Consider the following 21,458-nt stretch of genomic DNA (forward strand, 5'->3'; position numbering starts at 1 on the left):
GCAGGAGGTCAAACACACCAGCACGTATCTCAGCGCTCGGCGTAATGACGTCTCCGAGCAGTGAAAACGCTGAGTTTTTATACACATGTGAAGAACATTCTCTGTGCCAGTTACGAGAAGCTACAAAGCAGGTTGAGATAAGAACCCAGGTGAAGCTGAGGGCAGCACACACACACAAGATCCTCCTCAGAGGCCGGTGCAAATCATAATGAATTGACATATGGTGAAAACGTGGATCCGGAACGAAGGTTCCGAATAAGATATGAACCAAGGCCATGAACAGGAGTCCTTTGTTTTAAAGCTTCTATGAGATCGAGTCGACCGTCCTCCCTTCTCAGGACACAGCTGCAAACTGACATTTTGTATCATGCTGCTCTTTGCACTTGAGACACGGCCTTAGCACAAAACAATGTTATGATATATTTTACCACTACATGCATCTCACAATGTTGATCCTCTGAGGTCTGAAATGTGGTGTTTTGCATCAGTATTTCATTTCAGTCCATCGTAAACACGCTGCTCATTCAAGAACGTTTGACTATAAGTGTTTAAACCGCGAAGAGCAAACTGACCACAGAATTGAGCTCAAACAGAAACAGCTAAAGAAGCTCGAATAAAAATGTTAAACTATATGAAGACTGAATGCTTCAGTCTGCTTAAAATGTTCTGATGATGCTCGTTAGACTCAGCGCACGTGCCGACTCGTTTCCCTTTAAGCAGATTAAAGCAGCATTTAGGGGGCGGGATCAATCAATGGAACATATTGATTGTCCTAATTCATAGTGATGGATTGTGAGGTAACAGAACAAAAGGGACTTTGAAGTCAGAATCATGGCAAACTGTGTCACAACTACTACAATAATATACAAACAGAATTATTCAGTCCAGTGGTCAAATAAATATTCTTTACACATCAGCGTTGTTTAAGGTGTTCTTCCTGTTTTTGGTTGCTCACACTGTGTCACTTTGGGGGGGAAAAATGTTCAAACAACTTTCATATCCATATTTGACCTTTGTTCTTTGTTTTTATCCTCGAGACGTGTCTGTGATTGGTCAACATGCTGCAAACCCCGCCCTCTTTACGGCATCCCGCGCATCTAAAAACATGCGGTGACAGATCTCGCTTTTTCTGAAAACGAGAGGTTGTTTTATTGTAAATGTCAAGTGTCCGTACAGCTGCTGGGGCCTTTTTCTCATCCACCTCTAACTTTGTAAATTTAATCTAAAGACCTTTGTGATGAAAAGCAACCAGCTGCCATCGAGCCGCCATTCTAGTGCCCCGGATTCAGGACTTTTCCCTCAGAGCGCCACCTGCCATCAGCCGTTACATGACACCAGCAGGAGGGATTCTGCAAACTTTCTGCAAAAGCTGATGTGTCTGCATGTTACAAACACAGTATTGTAGTCACAGAGGTGCATGAAAGCATCCACCACCACCACCACCACCACCACCACCACCTGGCAGGTGGGCGCACGTGCGGAGGCCCGACCGATGCGGCTTTACTTTCTGGTTGTGTTCTTTTTTTTATTGTATTAACAAGATCTCAGAGTCAATAAGCCATTGCTTTGTTTCCACGTTGGTTGCGTTTAAAGCTTTCGCTCGGCCAAAGTTTGAAAACATGCCGGAGGTAAAAAAAATCACTCAAATCAAAAGCCCAGAAATTGGTGTCTGTTTTTTCTCTGAAAAACTGTAACATTTTGACATTTGAATCACAGACTACTTCTGTATTCCTTTCTAAGTAATAACAAAATATTACGGGATTTAATACCCCAAAGAAAGCAGAAGACAAATAACGGACGATAGTGGAGATTCCTCCATCTAAGCACTTTCACTTCTCCATCTGTGCAGGATTGTTGCTTTTTTTAAAAGATTCTACTTCCTTTGGGTTCATTTCCCACACGTTTTGTTCCTTTTCAAAAATGTATGTAAGAACTTTATGAAGAAAAAAAGAAAAACATTGGATTGAAAAAAAACCCACCGGCTCTTCAGTAGAAAATAGAATGTTTTTCCACCTTGAGTGAAGTAGTCACGCATCGGTCTGTCTGCTGGAGCTGATGCTGCCTCCGGGTTTCTAACACATGTCACAATTTCCCTTACGCAGTCTGCTATTCCTACCGCAGCTGTGTTTGCATCTGTCCTAAATGTAGGATTCAGTTCCCGAAATGACAACTTCTCCTTTTGATCGCCTCTCGTGGATAAATGAGGACAAAAAAAAGGGATGATTACCAGGCTGCGATCTCCTGCCTGTCGGAGGGTTTCAGGTGGACCGCTGCCTCCTCGCTTGCTACAATTATGGGTCAAGTTCCTCAAACCACAGAAGATTACTGGGTGAGTGGATGTTTTTAGGATCTTTCGGTCGTTGGGGAGGTTCGACGTGTGAACTGAGTTTGCAACAGATTACTACAAAGTTGCTGAAGTTGCGCGGCATCTTGCACAAATATTCATCTTCAAAGTTCCATATCGCCGAAATACTGCAGCGCGTTTTACTTTGACATTTGTGGAATTTGCTTATGACCTCGTTGTGTCAAAAGAAAACGGCCATGTGATGTGTTTCCGAATTGCACCCTTCGGGGAATGTTGCAACCTGACTTTTATAAGTCTTCTCCACCAGGACTATGGCTATGACTACGATAACGCCACCTGGCCCACTGGCACCAGCCGGGCGCGGGCCGCCCCGTGCGAGCCGGAGGACAGCTACGGGTTCGCGCAGAGGTTCTCGCCCGTCGTGTACACCCTGGTGTTCCTCCTGGCCTTCGTGGGCAACGTGCTGGTGCTGTGCGTCATCCGACGCTACCGAAACTCCCAGAGCGGCGGCGCGTGCGCCTTCTCCCTGACGGACACCTTCCTCCTTCACCTGGCCATCTCGGACCTGCTGCTGGCCTTCACCCTGCCCCTGTTCGCGACGCAGTGGGCGCACCAGTGGGTGTTCGGCCTGGCCGCCTGCAAGCTCTCCGGCGCCCTCTTCTCCCTGAACCGCTACAGCGGCATCCTGTTCCTGGCCTGCATCAGCTTCGACCGCTACCTGGCCATCGTGCACGCCGTCACCTCCGGCTGGAAGCGCAACGCCTGGCACGCGCAGGTCGCGTGCGCCCTCATCTGGGCGTGCTGCCTGGGCCTGAGCGGCGCGGACGTCGCCTTCAAGCAGGTGGAGGAGGTGAAAACGGGGGCCAATCGGACGGCGCTCCTGTGCGTGGTGTGGTACACGGAGCACCCCACCCGGTGGCGGGTGGGGCTGCAGCTGGTGGGCATGCTGCTGGGTTTCGGGCTCCCCTTGTTGGTGATGCTCTACTGCTACATCCGCATCTTCAAGTCGCTCTGCAACGCCACCCGCCGGCAGAGGCGCAAGTCCCTCCGCCTCATCGTGTCCCTGGTGTCCGTGTTCGTGGTCTGCTGGGCGCCGTACAACGGCTTCCAGCTGGCGGACAGCCTGCACAGGCTGGGCGCGGTGACCGGAGGCTGCCGGTTCGGCCACGTGATGGACGTCGGCACCGTGGTCGCCGAGGGCTTGGGGCTGTCGCACTGCGCGCTGAACCCTCTGCTCTACGGCTTCGTGGGGGTGAAGTTCCGCAGGGAGCTGGGCAGGATGTGCGGGGGGCTGCTGGGGGGCAGGGGGGCGCGGGGGATGGAGGGGTGGAAGCAGAGGAGGCTCAGGAAGAGCACCGCGTCCTTCAGCTCGGCCGAAAGCGAGCACACCTCGTACTCCGTCATGGTGTGAGACGAGGGGATTGAATAAATAATCAATTCTGCATAATTGTGGCTTTAAAACGTCCTCAGCGGGGAAAGTGAAGGATTTCTTCTGCTGGTGCTTTGATTTCTGTTTGTGTGGTCTGCTGTTTTAGTTTGGAGCACAACGACCTTCTGACCCATTTCTGCACCCAGAAGAGCCTGTTCGGCAGTTTGGATGCAGAGGCCTCACATGTCGCCTGCTCACACACTCACGTTCTGATCACAGTCATCTTGGACTGCGGAATGTGGCACCGTGTAAAAACAGCTGACGTTTCAATTTCTTCTTTTTCAATTCACGATTCAATTCAGCCGGTCTCCCAGAGGCAGGTATGGCTCAGTTTGAAAAGTTGTATATTATATTAAAACCCATGATGTTTGTGATGTGCAAATATTTTTGGAATAAATATTTTGGAATAAATAGTGTAATGTTCATATGTGAATCCACACCGCAGGTTCTCTTTCCGTGTGTTTACATGAACAACTTGAATCAACAGGTTCATTCCAGTTGGGGGGGGGGGGGGTCAACAGCTCCACCTGGTGGGCAGCAGCTGCTTGTGTTGTGCGATTCATCGTTGCGTGATTCATTGTTGTGTCCAGCACAGCACGGCGGACGGGCGGATATCTGGCCTTCAGAATAAAGCGCATTGACCCCCCGATAGTGACACAGGTAGCAGGCACCGCGCCATGTCTTATCAACTAATGTGGCGATAGAAATAAACTCAAAGGCGGCGCCCACTTTTCAACCTGTTATTCGGATTTTATCAGGTAAGGCTGCACGGGTTTTCCATTGTACGTTTTATTTTGAAAAACAAATCGAGCGCTTCGGTTTCGTGTCAAGAGTTCACGCTGTGCGAGACTGGGAGGCGTTGGGTCTCTAACCGAAACCATCCAGTCAGGACGCCGTCGAAGAGCACGTAAGTTTCCAGCGGCGGGTTCGTGACTCGGTTTGCGTTCCTGCGCGCGCTTCCGCGTCGCGAAGCAGGCCGTCCGCGCCGGTTCCTCGTTCCGCGCGCGGGCGCTTTCTGCGTCGCGGACCCACGCAGCGCGTGTGATTCGCGCGCTCATCTCGAGTTTCGTGCCAACACAGAAACATCTGGCTCGTCTTCCTGTTGGATCTGAATGGGTTTTTTTTTTTTTGAGACGCGCGCCGTAACTTCTGACCAACCGCGGACCCCTGTGGAGAGTTTGTCCTACTTTAGTATCATCCATGAACTTCGCGACGCGCGCTTTATCCTTAATGTGCACGGACATTCCGCTCGTAGTAAGCGGCTATGAGTTACACGTGCACGAGAGACGTGGTGCGTAACGTCAGCTGAAGAGGAGATGAGCTCATACCAGAAGCTCTGGTTTCTACAGCATTGAGTGACATACGCCTCTCTGCCGTATGTGCGTGCCATGGCTGTGTAGGTTGTGTGTGTGTGTGTGTGTGTGTGTGTGTGTGATAGGGCTGTCAAAGCTGCTCAAAAAGGGCGTCCGAATATTCGCTTTTAAAAAAGACATTGAAATATATTCGGTTGCGCATTAGACGCATCAATGTGACCATTAATGCAACGAGACATAACTACTTGTATGGGTAATTTATTCAAGTTTAAACCTATTTAACAACATATTACCTGCACGAAAATAAATAAATAAACTAATGGCCACGCCCGCAGATCTCTCTTTCTCTCACTCTCTTTCTCTCTCTCTCTCTCTCTGGGCAAAGCTGTTTAAATGAACGACAACACTAAACAAATTGCAGAGTGCTGATCAAGAGCACTCTGCATTTCTAATCTTATTGTGCCAAATACGTCATGCGTCATTCGGTGATTGAAACCGAAAGTTCTACAGTGCCGACATTGAGCGCTCGGAGCGATCGGTGCTGTAAACACGCCACTTTCCATTCTCATGAAACGGCCAATAGTCAAAGCGGTGCATGAAGCTGCTGCAGCCGATCTGGTCTGTTTTATTGCGTGCGATATACAGTCGGCAGTCAGGCGCGCGCCCGCTGAGCAGACAGTCGCGCCGCCGTTTTTAAATTTTTTTTTTTTTTTAAATTTTTTTTACATTCGAATAGTTGTTTTCAACTACTATTCGAATATATACTCGAATACAGAATATTGGTTGACAGCCCTAGTGTGTGAGTGCGTGCACATGACCGGGCGGAACTGGGCTTTCCGAACAAACTCCACTGTTGCATCATAGTTAATTCCCGTCACATGACCCTCAGCTACAGGGGATCTTCTCAGGACTACATAAGCTCCTCTTCTGGGGCTCGGCAGCATTGAAGTTGTCTCTCTTGTCGCCTCCACAGCAGATGAGCATGGAGGTGGACTTCGATGGATTATTCAACCCGAACTACACCTTTGACGAGGATGAGGACTACCAGTACAAAGAGGACCCCGAGCCGGGAGCCGGCGGAGCAGCGTACGCCCCGGTTCTGTACTCCCTGCTGCTGGTCCTCGGGCTTCTTGGGAACGGGCTGCTGCTCGCCCTCCTGGCCAAGGGAAGGCGACCCTGGAGCACGTCGGACGCCTTCGTCTTCCACCTGAGCGTTGCGGACGTCCTGCTGCTGGCGACGCTGCCCCTGTGGGCGGCGCAGGCGGCTCTGCGGGGCGGGTGGGCCTTCGAGGGTTTACTCTGTAAGATCAGTGGCGCCGCTTTTAATGTAAGTACCGGGCGGGGGGGGGGGGGGGGGGGTGTGGGGGTGTGGCAAGCGGGAACGTCGCCGTCGGGGAAGCTGTGTGAACGTCGTGTTTGGCTGGAGGCCATTGTTGCGCACTCAAGCTTTCATTGAGCGAGTTCACTCCCCAGTCACGTCCACGGCTTTCCCCCCATTTCAGCATTTCTGGGAAATGAAAAGGGAGGAGCAGGAGGGGAGGAAGGAACGCCGGGGCCGATCACAGCTCACGTTTTCCCCGTCTTCTTTTGCAGGTGAACTTCTACTTCGGAATCTTTCTGCTGGCTTGCATCGGTCTGGATCTCTACTTCTCCATCGTCCGGGGAACCCGGCTTTTCGCCCGGGAAAGGCCGAGGTTGGGTCACATCAGCTGCCTGTCCATCTGGCTCGCCTCCCTGTTGCTCACCGTCCCCGGCTGGGCGAAGAAAGACCCGGCCCGAGCCACGGGCCTCTGCGCTCGCGGCCACTCGTGGCCACTCACTGACTGGCAGCTGGCGTCACGCATCCTCCACCACGCGCTGGGCTTCCTGCTGCCCGCGGCCGCCCTGTTCTTCTGCTGCTCGCGCGTCCTGCTGCGGCGGCGGCGGCGCGTCACCAGGGGCCTCCAGGAGCGGCGGCCCGTCGCCGTCTTCCTGGCGCCGGTAGCGGCCTTCTGTCTCTGCTGGGTGCCGTACAACGTCGCGCTGGTCGCGGACACCGCCAGGGGCCGCGCGGCGGAGCCCGCTGAGCGCGACGGCTCGCTGATAACAGCGCTGACGGTCACCTCCGCCTTGGGCTGCGTGCACGCCTGCCTCAGGCCTCTGCTCTATTTCGGCCTGTGCAGGAACGCCAGGAAGCGGACTCTGGCCATGCTGAGATGCGCTGAAGAGGAGTGCGAGGGCTCGCTGTGGGAGCTGGGCGTGGGCGAGGGCGAGGGGGCGTCGCGTGACGGGAACCCCGGAGGGGAAGCGCTGCAACCGATGACAAGTAGAGAGCAACAGGTGCAGGCAACTCCGTGCTGATGGATGGGCAAAAGTTCCCTCCGGTGACTTGAGGAGCAGCTCGGCGCCTCAGGGCGACGCGGCGTGGCGCCGTGTCGGGGGTTCACGGGATGGACGACCTCACGATGACATCAGGATGAGGAATTTGAAAAATGACTCTTTGATGCTGCACTTTGACCACGAGTGTATTTTTTATTTTGCAATCCCTGTTGCACAATTTTAGCTTGTTAACCTACATTATGAATTTCTTTGTATTATTATTATTATTATTGTACATTTTTATAGACGTTAGAGAAATGTGTCAGTGAACAGTTGTTAAGCTTTAAACCGCCAAAAGGTCTGGAATCAAATGGAATATTGTGATGGAGAAGCTTTTGTAAAACCACAATATGATCATTATTCCGTGAGTGTTCTTGCGATCCTCCATTAAGCAGTTTATTAACACACAACGTTGTTATCTTCAGGCAGTAGAGAGAGAGAGAGTGTGTGTGTGTGTGTGTGTGTGTGTGTGTCACTACAGTGCGGTCAGGGATTTTCCCATCAGCGAATCCCAGTTTAATTTCTTCCTCCCTCCTTCGTTGTGTCGGCGGACGGCCGCTGGTGACACAAGGTGGTGACGTCGTCCACCATGTGATGGAGGAGGGGAAGACAGACAGTGGTGGATGGAAAAAGGACGTAGGTGGCGGATGCAGGAAGGAGGCAGAAGTCAGAAGATCTGATCTTAAAGGTCAGCGGTGCGACGTGTGTGTGGTTTCTCCAAAGCCAGATCAGGTTAAAGCAAACAGATGTGACCTGAAATAAAGGGATCTTTCACAACCAAATGTGCTTTCAGAACCTCAGCGTTAAATATGTTTATAGGAGATAATAAAACAACTTCCTCTTTCGGCAAGTGAGAAAGTCTTTTATCGGCGAGCCGTCTGATAACCGAGTAACGCCTCAGATTGAAGAGTCATTTCCTGTGCAGCTCCTCGTGAACTTATCATGACTTTCCTTGACTGCGTAACAAACCTGTTTGCAGCACAAACACACTTTGTTGTACCGTCCACGAGAACGTTGAGTCGGCCTGGAATTGAAGGCGTTGATTTGTTTTAGGGCAAAAGTTTACATTACATTACAGGTCATTTAGCAGACGCTTTTATCCAAAGCGACTTACATTACACTTTCAACCCATGGCTTTTTCACATTTTTGCCCGGGGAGCAATCAGGGGTCAGGTGTCTTGCTCAGGGACACTTTGACATGGAACATGGGGCAGCCTGGAATCGAACGAACAACCTTGTGCTTCCCAGCACACCTTCTCTAACCCCTGCGGAGCTGGGGTCTCCTCTTCAAAGAGGAGCTGGGGAACGAGAACAGGAGCAAAGCGCTGAGCGCTCGATGTGCCGAGAGACCGGGAAGAGTTCATGAAGGCGAAGCCCCGTCATTCAACAGATACTCTCTGTTTGACTTTGGGAGCTGCGGCTGTGACACGTCGGCGGCTCCTGTAGACGATGAACTATGCTGCTCTGCTCGTCACTTGACTTTTGCTGCGCCGGAAACATCCACTTGAGGATGAGTGGCTTTGGTTTCCTGCCAAAGAGATGCAAGACATTTCCACTGAAGCCCCTGAATGTACATTCTGTAAAAACCTGATCATAATATCACAGAAACGAAATAGTATTAAAGTATTATTCATTCGTTTACATATAGTATCTGTATCTGTACGTAGGGATCCTGTCGGGTCTGTTGTACAGTAATGTGTGAAACATACTGGTTCATCATTAAACAAATGTTTTATTTTGTATTTGAACAAAACATTCACAAAAGCACAACAAGCGGGAACCTTTTATTGTGGCATAAAATCGATTTCAAAGCGGTATACAGCTTTAGCAACATTACTGACCAACGAACATGTTGCAATGAAGCCCTTTGGTCCCAAAAGGGAAATAACTACTTCCTTTACAAGAAAAATAGATTTGCTGAGAACAGACGGACCCAATTATTTTAGCCGTGTAACAGACACGGAAAGAAAGGCGAGCATGTGCACGGGCTCATACCGGAAACATTTAGAACTCTTCTCTATGGGAGCTTCCGTCCCGTCGTGTCTGCGTGGTCCGTTCCGTTCGAGTGGCCGTCAACGCGCCCGCGTCCCTTTCCTAGATGGCGAGGGAGTTGGACGTGTCGCCAGACTCGGACCAAATGGAGCTTCTCCTGCTGGTCACAGACTGCGGGTGGGCTCTCGTCTTCAGCTCGCAGCCCAGAGACCTCAGGATGCCGAGGAGCTGACGTCGGAACTTGACGCCCACGAAGGCGTAGAGGACGGGGTTGAGGCTGCAGTGGAGGTAACCCACGGAGGAGGTGATCATCTTGGCTGTCCCGAGAGACGTCCTGGTTCCGCAGGTGTCGTTGTGGTCGGCGGAATGAAGCGTGTCCACCATGAGCGTGATGTTGTACGGCGTCCAGCAGAGGAAGAAAACCACCACCACCGTCACGATGACCCTGAAGGCTTTCTGCTTCTGGGGGGCCCGGGAGCCGCAGCGCAGCCGGCGCAGGATGCAGGAGTAGCAGAAGATCAGGACGACCGAAGGCAGCAGGAAGCCCGCCGTGTGGAAGAGCAGGCGGGACGCCAGTCGCCAGTCCCCTACTTTCCCAGAGGCGTTCATCAGGTAGTTGCGCACACACTGGGTTTTTTGGCCTCGCCTGGAATCCTTCACGGCTTCCAAGAAGATCCAGTCAGGGATGGAGAGGAGCAGAGAGAAGAGCCACACGGCCAAGCAGCTGACCTGAACGACCCGGGGCTTCCGGCGCGAGTACATCTGGGTGGCGTGGACGATGGACAGGTAGCGGTCCAGGCTGATGCAGGCCAGCAGAAAGATCCCACAGTAGAAGTTGATCTGGGGGTACAAAGCAGGCGAAACGCGGTTTAGCATCACGCGCTCACGGCGCGTTGTTCGCGGCTGCACGGCGCTCACCGTAAAAACCGCTCCGGTGATCTTACAGAGCGGCGAGCCGAACGTCCACCCGTCGGCCTGTGCGGACTGAGCGGCCCAGACGGGCAGAGTCGCCAGCAGCAGAACGTCGGACACCCCCAGGTGGACGATGAAGGTGTCCGTCACGCTCCAGGACCTCCTGCTCTGGACCAGGACGGCCAGCAGCACGCCGTTGCCCAGGATGCCGACGACGAACGCCACGGAGTACAGCGCGGGGATGAACACCGCCTCAAAAGGCCCCGCCTCGTTCGTGTCACACGGGTCGCTTCCGTCATAAGAGACATTGGCGTAAATGTCGTCGGAGCCGAAAATGTCGTCGTCGCCGTCGTAGCCGTAGTAGCCGCCTAGGAGGGCAACGAGGTGGTCTCCTGGGATCAACACGCCGGAGTCCATCAGTGAACTCTGCACAGAAACAAGGACAAATGTATGTGTGAATCCGGTTGGTGCTCATCTGTAACACACGGTGGCGCCGTTCACAAACATCGCCCATCTGTGTCATTCAGGAGGAGGATGGTTTAGCGCGCACACACACACCAAAGAATTAGAGCAAACCACAGAAGTTACCATACGCGCTGGTTTTTATTCTGTCCATCAGACATAATCCATTTAGCAACATGTCAAATTATTTTTGTACATTTAGGTCGTATTGAAATATCTGACAGTGTTCTACACCAGTTGGAGTTGTGATCGCGACCTTTTGAGCCGCATTAGAGGAAATACTTACACAACACGTTTAGGGCTTCAGAAGATAAGATTGATAAGATAAAATCAGGTTGGGCTGATAACCAAACCTCACGCTCTTATTTCCATGTTAATCCGGAAGAAATTATGAGCACTTTAGTCATATAACTCGGGTAGAATTGGGAAAGAGAGAGAAGTTTTCTGCAAGAATCTTGAAGCACCAAACTGTTCAGCAGTTTTTATGTTTTGTTGGACAAATTGGTTTTAAAGGATTAACAAAAGCACATTTAAGAAAATAATGGATGGACATGAGCATGAGACAAAAATAATTAAATAAGCATAACAATGTCAATGAAAACTGCAACAGAAATAAAGTTAAAGGAAGGATGTTAAAAGAAAAAAATGGAGAGTTGAGTAAAGAAAGAAATGACATCACGACTTTGTAGCTTCAACTTGTTGCATGAATTATCAACAATGCTGCTAATGTCACATTGTCCATTTGAGAGGAGCTCAAATAAAACCATTCATATCATGTCGAACGGTAATTATTTAATTGGCCAAAAACACAAAAGCAGTAGAAACGCATTGATCAAACGTTGAGTAGTAATATGTAATCTGTTCCTAGTAACAAACCATACATGCATTAATTACCTAACACGCTTTCTGACTCACCGAACTGTCGTCTCTTGACGTGCTGTCTTCAGTGAGCAGGACGCAGCATGAATGATCAGTGTCGTCGGAAACAGCACAAGACAAAGCCGATATTTAAAGAGGAAGGTGCACCTGCCTGTGGCATACGACGTGAACACGCAAAGAGTCGGAGGGGAAGAAAAACGCCAAAACTAAATATTCAACGGGTCTTTCATTTCAAGCCCACTATAGTATTTATGATGTTCTCTTAAAAAAATTTAGAATGACAATGCAGAACAAGGAAGGTTTGATCATTGTCTTTGTATCCTGTGAAGTGGAGAATTTTGCACATGCACAAGGACACAGATGTTTCCACACTCGTCTTCTGACAAGAAGCTCCCAAACTATTAATCATTTAGAACTGGGGACGTCCTGCCTATCATGCATAGACATTAGGGGTGTAACGATTCATCCACTGAATCGATTAATATTCCTGCGATCCAACTGAATCGATCTGTGCTCCGCAAATCGGCATTCCGGACGACATATATTGACTACAAATCGATTGAAATGGTACATAATCGATTGTATCGATAATTGGAAACTGCACATTGGATTTAAGTACAAAAACGGTGTGGATGCGTGTTTTAAAATTTTTTTTTTTAGCACTTTAGACACGTTAAACGTTACTGGATGCAGTCTGCCTGTCTGTGACGTCATGAGTACGAGCGGCAGCCGCGAGAAACTCGGAACAACAACAACAACAACAACAACAGACAGCGTGGAGGAGACGACTGCGAGCGAGACATTTACAAACCAACTCATCGATCCAGCGCGTGGAAACATTTTGGCTTTTGCAAACACGGAGGTGTTCTAACGGAAACACGAGGAATCTTTGCGGCCGTCTACTAAGGCGCCGCGGGATTAAACAACGCCGACAGTCAGGACCTCCAGCAGCGTCACCGCTGCAGCAGCAGCAGGTAACTCAGCTCTGCAGACGCCTCAGGCCTCCAGCACCAAACTCAACATCACAGCAACAAGTTTATCTGTAAAGACGTGCGACCCTACGATGAGGTGGAACATCCGGGGTTCTGTGAATTGATCCAAACATTGTGTAATTATTGTGTAATGTTTACATTGAAAATGGTTGCACAATAAAAGGTTAATACATTTGCTATTAATTGTTGTATTCTTGTTCATAATATCCATAATTAATTTAAACCTGATTTCCTTACAAGAAACAACAGGGATCTCAGAAACTTTGCCTGCACTGTCCAGTAAAGTTACTGAATCGATTTCAAGTCACCGAATGAAATCGAACTGAACTAAATGAACCCAGATTGTCCATGAATCGAATCGGCAACCATGAATCGCGAGTCGAATCAAATCGTAATTAAATAATAAAAATGGATTAAAAGGTAAAAAAATCAATTAAAAAAAATGGCAAAAGGTGGAACGGCAGAGATGAATAAGTCGTGCACAAAGTTTCAACAAAAGTAAATACAATTTATTAACAACTTATTCATCACAAAAAGGACAACTAAAGGGAGCAAAGACATCAGGGTCTCAAAGGCCAAAAACAATAAACGGAACCATCCTCCTGACTAGAAAACAAAGGTGTTCTGACCTGCGGTGGGAAAAGGAAAGACAATGCTGACCTCCCTCCCTCCCTCTCTATCCACAAAACAGGAGGAGAAGCAGTAACAGAAATGGCAGAGAACCGTAACAGAACGGCTGGATTTAAAGTAAACTTATTTGCACATTTTTTATCAGGAAAGAACCGTCCGTTTGTTGCACCGAGACCTGTAATACTATTTATATCACACATAGTTTATCAGTCAATCTCAACATGAATCATTTTCACAACTTCAAGAATTTTATCTCAACTTTTTTTTTTCTTTATTAAAGTGTCTGTTTTCCCTCCGCAGAATCGCTTTTTCCTGTTTGTTTCACACCTTCTTTCACACCTTCTTTCACACCTTGGCTTTCTTTGCAGTTTTTGCAGTGAGGGGATGACTTTGGGTCTTTGCAGATCTAAAGGCAAATATTACTGAAAGATAATTGTGAATCGTGAACATTTCGAATGGATGCAGCGCGGTTTGGTTGAACTGTGAAATGCAACGTTTCACAGTTCAACAGGGAGGCCAGCAGTGTGCTACGGTGGAGGATGGTGACTGAGCTATTATCAACGCTGAGGCCCCCCCACGGTGGACGCCCTTGAAGCGCCGTACAGCCCCTTCAGTCAGCGGCTGGTTCACCCTCCCAGTGTGTGAATAAGAGGCACCGCAGGTCCTTCCTTCCTGCTGCCGTCGGGCTGTACAACCAACTGTGCACCCAGTGAACCACAGAACGTTGTACTCAAATAAACGTGCAATAAAAAAAACTATGTGCAACAACCACTGCGGCACACTGTGTGTACATGCACATATTACCTCACATTACAGGTCATTTAGCTGACGCTTTTATCCAAAACAATTTGCATTGCATTTTTAACCCATGGCTTTTTACATTTTTGCGCAGGGAGCCAGTCGGGTGTCTTGCTCAGAGACACTTCAACATGAGTCACGGAGCAGCCGGGGCTCAAACCACCAACCCAGCAGTTCCCAGCGCACCCTTCGTAGCACTGCGCCACATCAACCCACACATGTCAGTGTCTTATCTTACGGTGATTGGGCTATCTTTGATGATCTCGGTATGAAAATATGGGTTTCTGAGTACAAGAAATACAATTATGTGCAAGAACAAGTATGTCGGTATCACAGGCCTTGATCAATATTGATCTGATCTGTTGCTGAACTGCGTGCAGAGCGTGAGGTTTCAAGGACTTAAGCCTTCCAGACCCCCTGGTTGGTTGTTTTCTACAAGCAATGTCATAATTTTATCGGCCAGAAACTCAAAACGCTCCGTCTCGTTGTCATCACCTTGCAGAAAGCTTCTCCAATTAGGTGGTACTTTTGTTTTGTCCGTCAGTCTGTCCGTGTGCACCTCCTCCGCCTCGTTTTCACCTGCTTTCACCCTTCAGACGTCAAACACAATGTCTGTCCTGGTATACATGTCTGACGAGCCTGCAGCTTTGGAACAACCACTTCTTCATATCTCAGGGGACGATGCGGGACAATGAATAAACAAGAGAAGACTCATCGATTATGACGGCTTAAGGCAGACTTTCTAATTATAATTCTGAATTCTGAACTCTGAATGCAAGACAGGTCTTCCTCACTGACATAATAACTCAAAATAATAACAACACACGAGTGTCAGCAGCTGCTGAGCTCCAATCCGCCGGGGCTTCACCAGCAGTCGGTGCTTCCACACATAACGCAAGATCTGTGTGGACATCTGTATCTCCAACACATCCCTCCTCTCAGGTGTCTTCCCACAAGAACCTACTGCTGTTATTAAAGAAGGATAACCTGGACCAGAGTGTGCAAACGTTTTGTTTGTTTGGTTGGTAGGACAATTCATGTCACCTTACAAAGGGATGATATTGTTCTGCACATTTATAAATATCTGACACACACGTGTAACATTTATGCAATGGCATTCAAGGTGAATTCAAGACCATTAAGAAAATGCCTTCAGACATCAGAGAGTCAATAAACAAATTGTTGCTTCATGTTGATCATCAAAAACATTTGAATTCGCATCAAAAAAGGTCACTTGGACTAATACTTTGTCCATGAGAAACAAAGAGTTATGAGTAACAAATGCCGTCTTACATCACATCACATGTCATTTATCTGACGCTTTTATCCAAAGCGACTTACAATAAGAACATTTCAACCATAAGGACACAAACCCAGAAGAACAAGGAACAAGAAAGTGCAATTTCATCAAATAATACTATGAATATGAATGAAAAATCTTTATTCACATTTTCGGCAACTTGAAAACCGGCGACATCAATGGTGCCAAATTCTGTGCTTTTATCAACAAATTGATTCTCATGGAATTTTGACCTTATCTGCTGGACTAAAAACCGAATGTGACATTACAGATTTCCGATGTTAGGAAAGTGAAGACTTAAAGAGATAAATAAGATGTGTAAGTTTCGTTCCTTGTGGAGTGTTTCATGTTGAGATCCACAGAAGATACAAACCGAGAGTTCTGAGAGTTCTGAGAAGCTTCACTTCACAAACACGACACCTGCTCAAATGCAAAGAAAGGTTTCACTTCACAAACACGACAAAGAAAGGTTTGACAGAAAAAACACTTCTTTCACGTGTTTAAATGACATTGCTTTTGTGTATATAAGCTTTTGCGATTGTGACACTAAAGAGACACTAAAGAGTAAAATAATTATTTTTACAAACAGCGGTTATGAGCATTTCGCCTAAATTTTAATTTTCTTCAGCAGCAACTGTGAAACCATGGAGGTATTTCTGTGGAGGAACTGAAAGAACCAAATACATTCCCAGATGGCAGTTTTTATAATCCCGTACTAAATTCAGATTGGACGCACGGCTCAGAAGCTGTTTATGGACGATGTACTAATAATTCGTGATGTCAAAACGGAAACCGCAGAAAGCCAAAACACCTGTCGAGATGGGTTTGCATGAGCCTCCATTTATCAGTCTCCTTCCTTCTTCTGGTTTGACTAAAAGTGGTGTAACCACATTGTAGGTTAGTATCTCAATAACATCAGAACCAGAACACGTTGAACAAATCCATCGCCTTAATTTGGCAAAAGGTTCCGTTATAATCCTGCATTCTTTCTTTGCCTTTGGAGGCAGTAACTTGTATTTTTACATTGAAATATCTATAAACAGGAAATGGCACTTTTTTGCCCACAATGGCCAAATACACCAACCAACATTAAAGGGATCATTGCATGTGTTTAAAAGTCTGACTTATATCTAAAGTTTATATCTTCTACATTTTTACAAAGAAGAACTTCGATCCCGGTTTGATTTTGATTTTCCTGAAGGTTTTACAATGTTAAGACGAAAACAGATTCTTTCTGCCAATTTCCTGTTTTTTTTTTTTTTAAAAGTCGACACATCTCGTGGATTTCCTGTGTGACATTTGCTGCCATGACGTTCAGAAACCACATTTTCACGCTAAGATATAGTTAAGCAGCAGATTCGGGCGTCACAATCAACACGCATGACTGAAATGTAGCTTTCGTGCATGACGTGTCGACAGTGCGCACAATTCACCACTTTGCTCTGTGGCAGAACGCTTCATAAAAGTTTATAAAAAGTGAGTTTGTAGTCAAGTGTGCTCATGAACCACAGAACTATTTCAATGTTACACATGTATAAATGTATAACGTGCACATAGACCAATGGAACAGGTGGAACACGGGGGGCTGAGTGTCGTTCGGTTAGTTTGATCCTTGTGGTAAACAATCACAACATGAACGGTTTCCAGCTCATGTTGCGGCTGGTTGGTGATGGCGAAGCGAATCTAAAGGACAGACACAAAGAGCACCGTGCGCACAACTCTGAGGACGACGCCGTGTTTTACGGATCCCACAGAGCGGCCTCGAGGAGGGTGTTTGGAATAAAGCAGCAGCAGCAGCAGCGTGGACGCGTCAATGAAATGATTCGACTTTTAGAAAAGGAAGATATGAACTTGGAAAAAATGATGTATGGAAAGCAGGAAAACATGGGAAATATATTTTAACATTTTGCATTTTGTTGGTAGCGCTGCAACTGGCATAACAACACACCAGATGTGCAGAAAGGTCCAACTGTGCAGATGTGCACCGCCCCAAGAAGTGATCATATGGTCAGAACGTCATAAGTCACTGAGTCCCTGTTTGAAAGGAAGCAGCCAGCAGTAAACTTACATTATCACAGCAGAAAAGGCAACAGTTTCTCAAAAATATAATTACATAACATAAGAAATGCAGCACGAGAAGAACAAGTAGTGCAACTAAAATAAGTAATCATGAGTGATTCGTCACAGCGACTTTTGCGCTCAGGTGAATCCTACTGGTCGAGACAGTGACCTTTCATTGAATCTAATCAAATTCATTTAGTAAATCCCACTCAGGAATCACACATACGACCCCCCCACGTCCCGGGACCCTCAAGTCGGGAGAGACCGCGGTGGTATAGAACGAGCGGGGACGATCCAGTCCAGCAGGGGGCAGCAACACGAGCCGCGGAGAGGAGGAGGAAGAGGAGGAGGAGGAAGAGGAGGAAGTCACCGAACCGCCGGAAAGGACCTGGTGAGGAAGATCCCACTCGACGTGGACCAGTTGGAGAGTTTTCTGCTTGCGAACTCTTGTGGCGTGAGTGCAGCAGACAGCTGGAGCCCTGACGCACGGAGCCACGCGGCTGCGCGTCCAAACCGAAAGTAAAGTAAAGTAAAGGGGGGGTGGTGGTGGTTGCTGGGACCATGGCGGACAGCATGGATGAAGACGTGTCGGAGAGCGTCCCGCTGCGGTTGGACCTCACCTGTCCCGTGTGCCGGGACGTGTTCCGGGACCCCGCGCTGCTGCCCTGCACCCACAGCTTCTGCCGCGAGTGTCTGCGGCGTTGCTCTCGGGTGAGCCGGAAGTGCCCCGTGTGCCGCGAGGCGTTCGAGGAGGCGCAGGCCATCTCCAACCGCGCGCTCGGCGACGCGTGCGACACCTTCCGCGAGCAGTCGAGCAGGTGGACGCCACACGGCGCGGACACGTGTCCGCTGCACCTGCGGCCGCTGGAGCTGTACTGCGAGAAGGACGAGGAGCCCGTGTGCAGGGGCTGCGTCACCCTGCACAGCACGCACCGGCTGTGGGCGCTGCGGGACGGGGTGCAGATGTGCCAGGTGCTCATGTCCTTCATCACGTGACCAAAAAACACCTTTTTATTCAAACTTTTGATGAATTAAATCAATGATCATCAGAGAGGTTTTTCACTAGTTCCAAGTACAGCTGAAATACTTGTTGTGCTGTAATATTTCAGGATACATTATTCTAAAGTCTTTAGTCTACTCAATGCTCGTAGTAAATCAAAGATGCACTAGTAATAAACATTGGCTGAATCGTTTTGCTGCCACCACAGTTGGTAAATACGATAGCGTGTTGTCTCCTCATTGTGGAGCTGAAGACATCCCCGCTGTCCTTTCATGGCCTCGTGATGTCTTTTCACCCCGCAGAAGGAGCTGGGCTTCAAGGTCCAGATTTTCCAAAAGAAAGTGGAGTCGTACAAGAAGACGACGTACAAACTCAGCAACGCGATCGAGTACATCAAGGTAAAGCGTCTGCGGCGTCGCCGCCATGCGATTGTAACAGATGTGTTTGGGGCATGGAAGTAGTCGACTCAGGTACTGATCTTTTCAGCATTTATTTGGTCCTGCAGAAGACAATAAAACACAGACATTGCCTTCTGGTCTCCGCACATCAGCTCCCTACACACAGGGTCTATGGAGGGGAACGTGTACGTCAGGACGACCAGATGTAGCGAGTACAAATGGCGTGAAATGAAACAATGACCAAACGTATACTTTTATCACCACTCCATCGTCTAGAATAATGACGCACCACAGCTGAGAACCGTGGTCATGTTACCCACGCTAATGGTAGCTGCTGTTAACAGTTATAATTAAGAACATAGCGAAATAGTGCGACGTCGTTTTTCTCTCAACTTACCTTCAACAGAGTAACACGGGACTACGGAAGCCTAGGAGGCGCAGGAGAGATGAATTGCAATTTCCGCAAATTTGACTCATCAAAATAAAATTCACACACACACGTTCAACAAGATTGTCGAATAATAACCAAAAAATAAAATACAATACTTTGAAAATGACAGTGTATTTCTAACTCCGTTACACGATCACGCCATCTCCACCGCGTCGCCCTGTGTGAGCTCTCTCCTCTCAACGACAGTACCAAGCGGGGCAGGCGGAGCGGCAGATCAGGGCGGAGTTCGAGAGGCTGCGCGGGGAGCTGGCCGCGGAGGAAGCCCGCCGCATAAAAGTTCTGGCTGCCGAGGAGGAGGAGAAGATTGCTGCCCTGCAGGAGCTGCTCCACAGCACCAACGACGACGTCGCTGCCATCGCCAAGCTCAGCGAGGCGCTGCAGAGGGAGATGGGCAACGAGGATCTCGCTCTCCTGCGGGTGAGAGAACACTTGTCAGACGTCATTTCGCATCGGATGTTTGGGAAAGAGAACGTGGAACTAATCTCACTTACTGTCGTTCATGTTTTAGAATTTCCAGAAGCTAAAAAGAGAGTAAGTAACTGCAAAATTCACTAAAGCAAATGCACACGGACTAGGAGGTACATTTCACCATATATTATCATTTGCATCATTTGCATTTATTTGTACATACAATACATTTTGTAATATGGAGGATAATTTGTACAACACACATTTTTGTCATTCAACTCCCAAGACGATGTGCTTCATTCTGGTTTCTGCTGTAGTTTGTCTCTTGTTAACTTCACACGGTGTCGTCTCTAGAGCCGAGTGGACGCGCGAAGAGCCTCGCCTGCCGGACCACACTCTTTTGAACATGGGCAAGCACGTTGGGGCTCTGAGCTTCAAGATTTGGAAGAGCATGCAGGACCACGTCAAATCTAGTGAGTAAACCCCACTGGGAGTGCGGAAGGATTCGTGTTGTTAAAAGAGCGGATCCTTCGGTCTCTTAACATATTAGATATATATATAACAAACGTATTTGTGTCTCGTTTCCTTCCGTGTGCAGATCCGGTGGTGTTGGACCCCAACACGGCCTCTCCGTGGCTGTCCCTCAGTGCCGACCTGTCCAGTGTGATGGAGAGCGCCGAGCGGCTGGTTGTCCCTGACAACCCGGAGCGCTTCGACCCCTGCGTCTTCGTGCTGGGTGCCGAAGGTTACACCTCCGGGAAGCACAGATGGGACGTCGTGGTCGGTGACAACCCCAAGTGGGTTGTGGGAGTTTGCAAAGAGTCGGTGCCCCGCAAGAGGAAGTTCACGGTGTCCACCACCCGCGGCGTGTGGTCCATAGGACTTAGCAAAGGGGTGTACACCGTCTCAACGCCTGAGCGCACCGAGCTGCAGGTGCAGCAGCGTCCTGAAAGGATACGCGTTAAGCTTGATTTTGATAAGGGAGAGGTGTCCTTCTGGGACGGGGGAACAGCGAAGCACCTTGCCACTTTAAAATACAAATTTGATGAGAAGATGTTTCCAATTTTTGGCCCCGGGCTGTATAGCACGCCGACGACTCTGGCGCCCGCAAAAATAGCCGTTCACACCTCATGATGCGCCGATATACCGCAGAGGGGTTGTTGTTGAGGCGAGATGGAAAAAAAAAAATTTTGGGGAAGATGGGACGAATATAGATGAATGTTGGTGTTAAATGTCCTATTACATATTAAAAAGTGGCTTTCTTTATGCACAGGAAATTGTAAAAAAAAAACTAATTCTAGACGTGCCTTAGGAGGTCGGATGGACGTGTCCGCTGTCATCATTTTACAATACGGGGCAAACTGAATAAAAAGGAGGCTGGAAGCCTCGTTGATGCTGCCGGCCAAAAAGTTTGAAAAGGTGACGAAATATAAAGAAATTCATAGAATTCATGGAATGTGAATTTAATGAATATGGTTGCAGGGTTATGATATGGTGTCATACTAGTTGTGGTTTCTTAAATACGTTACAGTACAGTTTCAGTTGAATGAAATGCAAGAAAGCCTTTAATATAATCTTTCTTTTACATGATTTAGTTTATTCTGCTCAAATAAAGTGTGGATTTGTTGGCTTCTAATTGTATTTGGTAAATACAATCCTACTACTGCTTTGAAATCTTTTGACACTATATATCTTATGATCAATAAAACACATTCATCTGATTTGTTCTGTGTGACTAATTGGAAACTAATTATTTTATGATAGTTGTCA

At 48.2% G+C, this 21,458-nt stretch overlaps 4 protein-coding genes across 6 annotated transcripts; 3 read left to right on the forward strand and 1 right to left on the reverse strand.

Moving 5' to 3' along the window:
* The first annotated feature begins 1,536 nt into the window (after positions 1-1,536).
* cxcr3.2 (chemokine (C-X-C motif) receptor 3, tandem duplicate 2) lies at positions 1,537-4,145 on the forward strand. The gene is made up of 2 exons (XM_040165586.2): positions 1,537-2,329; positions 2,613-4,145. The coding sequence occupies exons 1-2, from the start codon at positions 2,201-2,203 to the stop codon at positions 3,714-3,716; spliced, it is 1,233 nt and encodes a 410-aa protein (XP_040021520.2). The 5' UTR covers positions 1,537-2,200; the 3' UTR covers positions 3,717-4,145.
* A 406-nt stretch (positions 4,146-4,551) lies between these two features.
* LOC120810746 (C-X-C chemokine receptor type 3) lies at positions 4,552-9,048 on the forward strand. 2 transcript variants are annotated; one of them, XM_040165584.2, is made up of 3 exons: positions 4,552-4,641; positions 6,021-6,374; positions 6,641-9,048. In XM_040165584.2, exons 2-3 carry the CDS (start codon positions 6,024-6,026, stop codon positions 7,385-7,387), a joined length of 1,098 nt encoding a protein of 365 aa, XP_040021518.2. In that variant the 5' UTR covers positions 4,552-4,641; positions 6,021-6,023; the 3' UTR covers positions 7,388-9,048. The 2 variants fall into 2 exon arrangements, with proteins under 2 accessions (XP_040021518.2, XP_040021519.2); XM_040165585.2 differs by lacking the exon at positions 4,552-4,641 and adding an exon at positions 4,703-5,130.
* A 69-nt stretch (positions 9,049-9,117) lies between these two features.
* On the reverse strand, positions 9,118-13,148 carry cxcr3.1 (chemokine (C-X-C motif) receptor 3, tandem duplicate 1). Of its 2 annotated transcripts, none has more exons than XM_040165588.2 (3): positions 11,687-13,148; positions 10,316-10,735; positions 9,118-10,237 (listed from the first exon to the last, which is right to left on the reverse strand). In XM_040165588.2, the coding sequence occupies exons 2-3, from the start codon at positions 10,724-10,726 to the stop codon at positions 9,500-9,502; spliced, it is 1,149 nt and encodes a 382-aa protein (XP_040021522.2). In that variant the 5' UTR covers positions 10,727-10,735; positions 11,687-13,148; the 3' UTR covers positions 9,118-9,499. The 2 variants fall into 2 exon arrangements, with proteins under 2 accessions (XP_040021522.2, XP_077950494.1); XM_078094368.1 differs by having other exon boundaries at positions 11,666-11,727.
* Positions 13,149-15,268: 2,120 nt separating this feature from the next.
* Positions 15,269-21,409, forward strand: trim35-28 (tripartite motif containing 35-28). The gene is made up of 6 exons (XM_040164160.2): positions 15,269-18,403; positions 18,734-18,829; positions 19,467-19,697; positions 19,789-19,811; positions 20,043-20,161; positions 20,287-21,409. The coding sequence occupies exons 1-6, from the start codon at positions 17,993-17,995 to the stop codon at positions 20,820-20,822; spliced, it is 1,416 nt and encodes a 471-aa protein (XP_040020094.2). The 5' UTR covers positions 15,269-17,992; the 3' UTR covers positions 20,823-21,409.
* Positions 21,410-21,458: the final 49 nt, after the last annotated feature.

Source organism: Gasterosteus aculeatus, chromosome 20, assembly GCF_964276395.1.
Source record: "Gasterosteus aculeatus chromosome 20, fGasAcu3.hap1.1, whole genome shotgun sequence".
NCBI classification, from domain to species: Eukaryota; Metazoa; Chordata; class Actinopteri; order Perciformes; family Gasterosteidae; genus Gasterosteus; species Gasterosteus aculeatus.

What these genes read in the sequence shown, in the direction of transcription:
- trim35-28 (XM_040164160.2), top strand. Translation starts at nt 17,993, where the DNA reads ATGGCGGACAGCATGGATGAAGACGTGTCGGAGAGCGTCCCGCTGCGG. An exon ending in ACGGGGTGCAGATGTGCCAG is followed by an intron (nt 18,404 to 18,733) that starts GTGCTCATGTCC and finishes TTCACCCCGCAG; the next exon opens with AAGGAGCTGGGCTTCAAGGT. An exon ending in AGGATCTCGCTCTCCTGCGG is followed by an intron (nt 19,698 to 19,788) that starts GTGAGAGAACAC and finishes TTCATGTTTTAG; the next exon opens with AATTTCCAGAAGCTAAAAAG.
- cxcr3.1 (XM_040165588.2), bottom strand. Translation starts at nt 10,726, where the DNA reads ATGGACTCCGGCGTGTTGATCCCAGGAGACCACCTCGTTGCCCTCCTA. An exon ending in TCACCGGAGCGGTTTTTACG is followed by an intron (nt 10,238 to 10,315) that starts GTGAGCGCCGTG and finishes TTGTACCCCCAG; the next exon opens with ATCAACTTCTACTGTGGGAT.
- LOC120810746 (XM_040165584.2), top strand. Translation starts at nt 6,024, where the DNA reads ATGAGCATGGAGGTGGACTTCGATGGATTATTCAACCCGAACTACACC. An exon ending in TCAGTGGCGCCGCTTTTAAT is followed by an intron (nt 6,375 to 6,640) that starts GTAAGTACCGGG and finishes CTTCTTTTGCAG; the next exon opens with GTGAACTTCTACTTCGGAAT.
- cxcr3.2 (XM_040165586.2), top strand. Translation starts at nt 2,201, where the DNA reads ATGAGGACAAAAAAAAGGGATGATTACCAGGCTGCGATCTCCTGCCTG. An exon ending in AAACCACAGAAGATTACTGG is followed by an intron (nt 2,330 to 2,612) that starts GTGAGTGGATGT and finishes CTTCTCCACCAG; the next exon opens with GACTATGGCTATGACTACGA.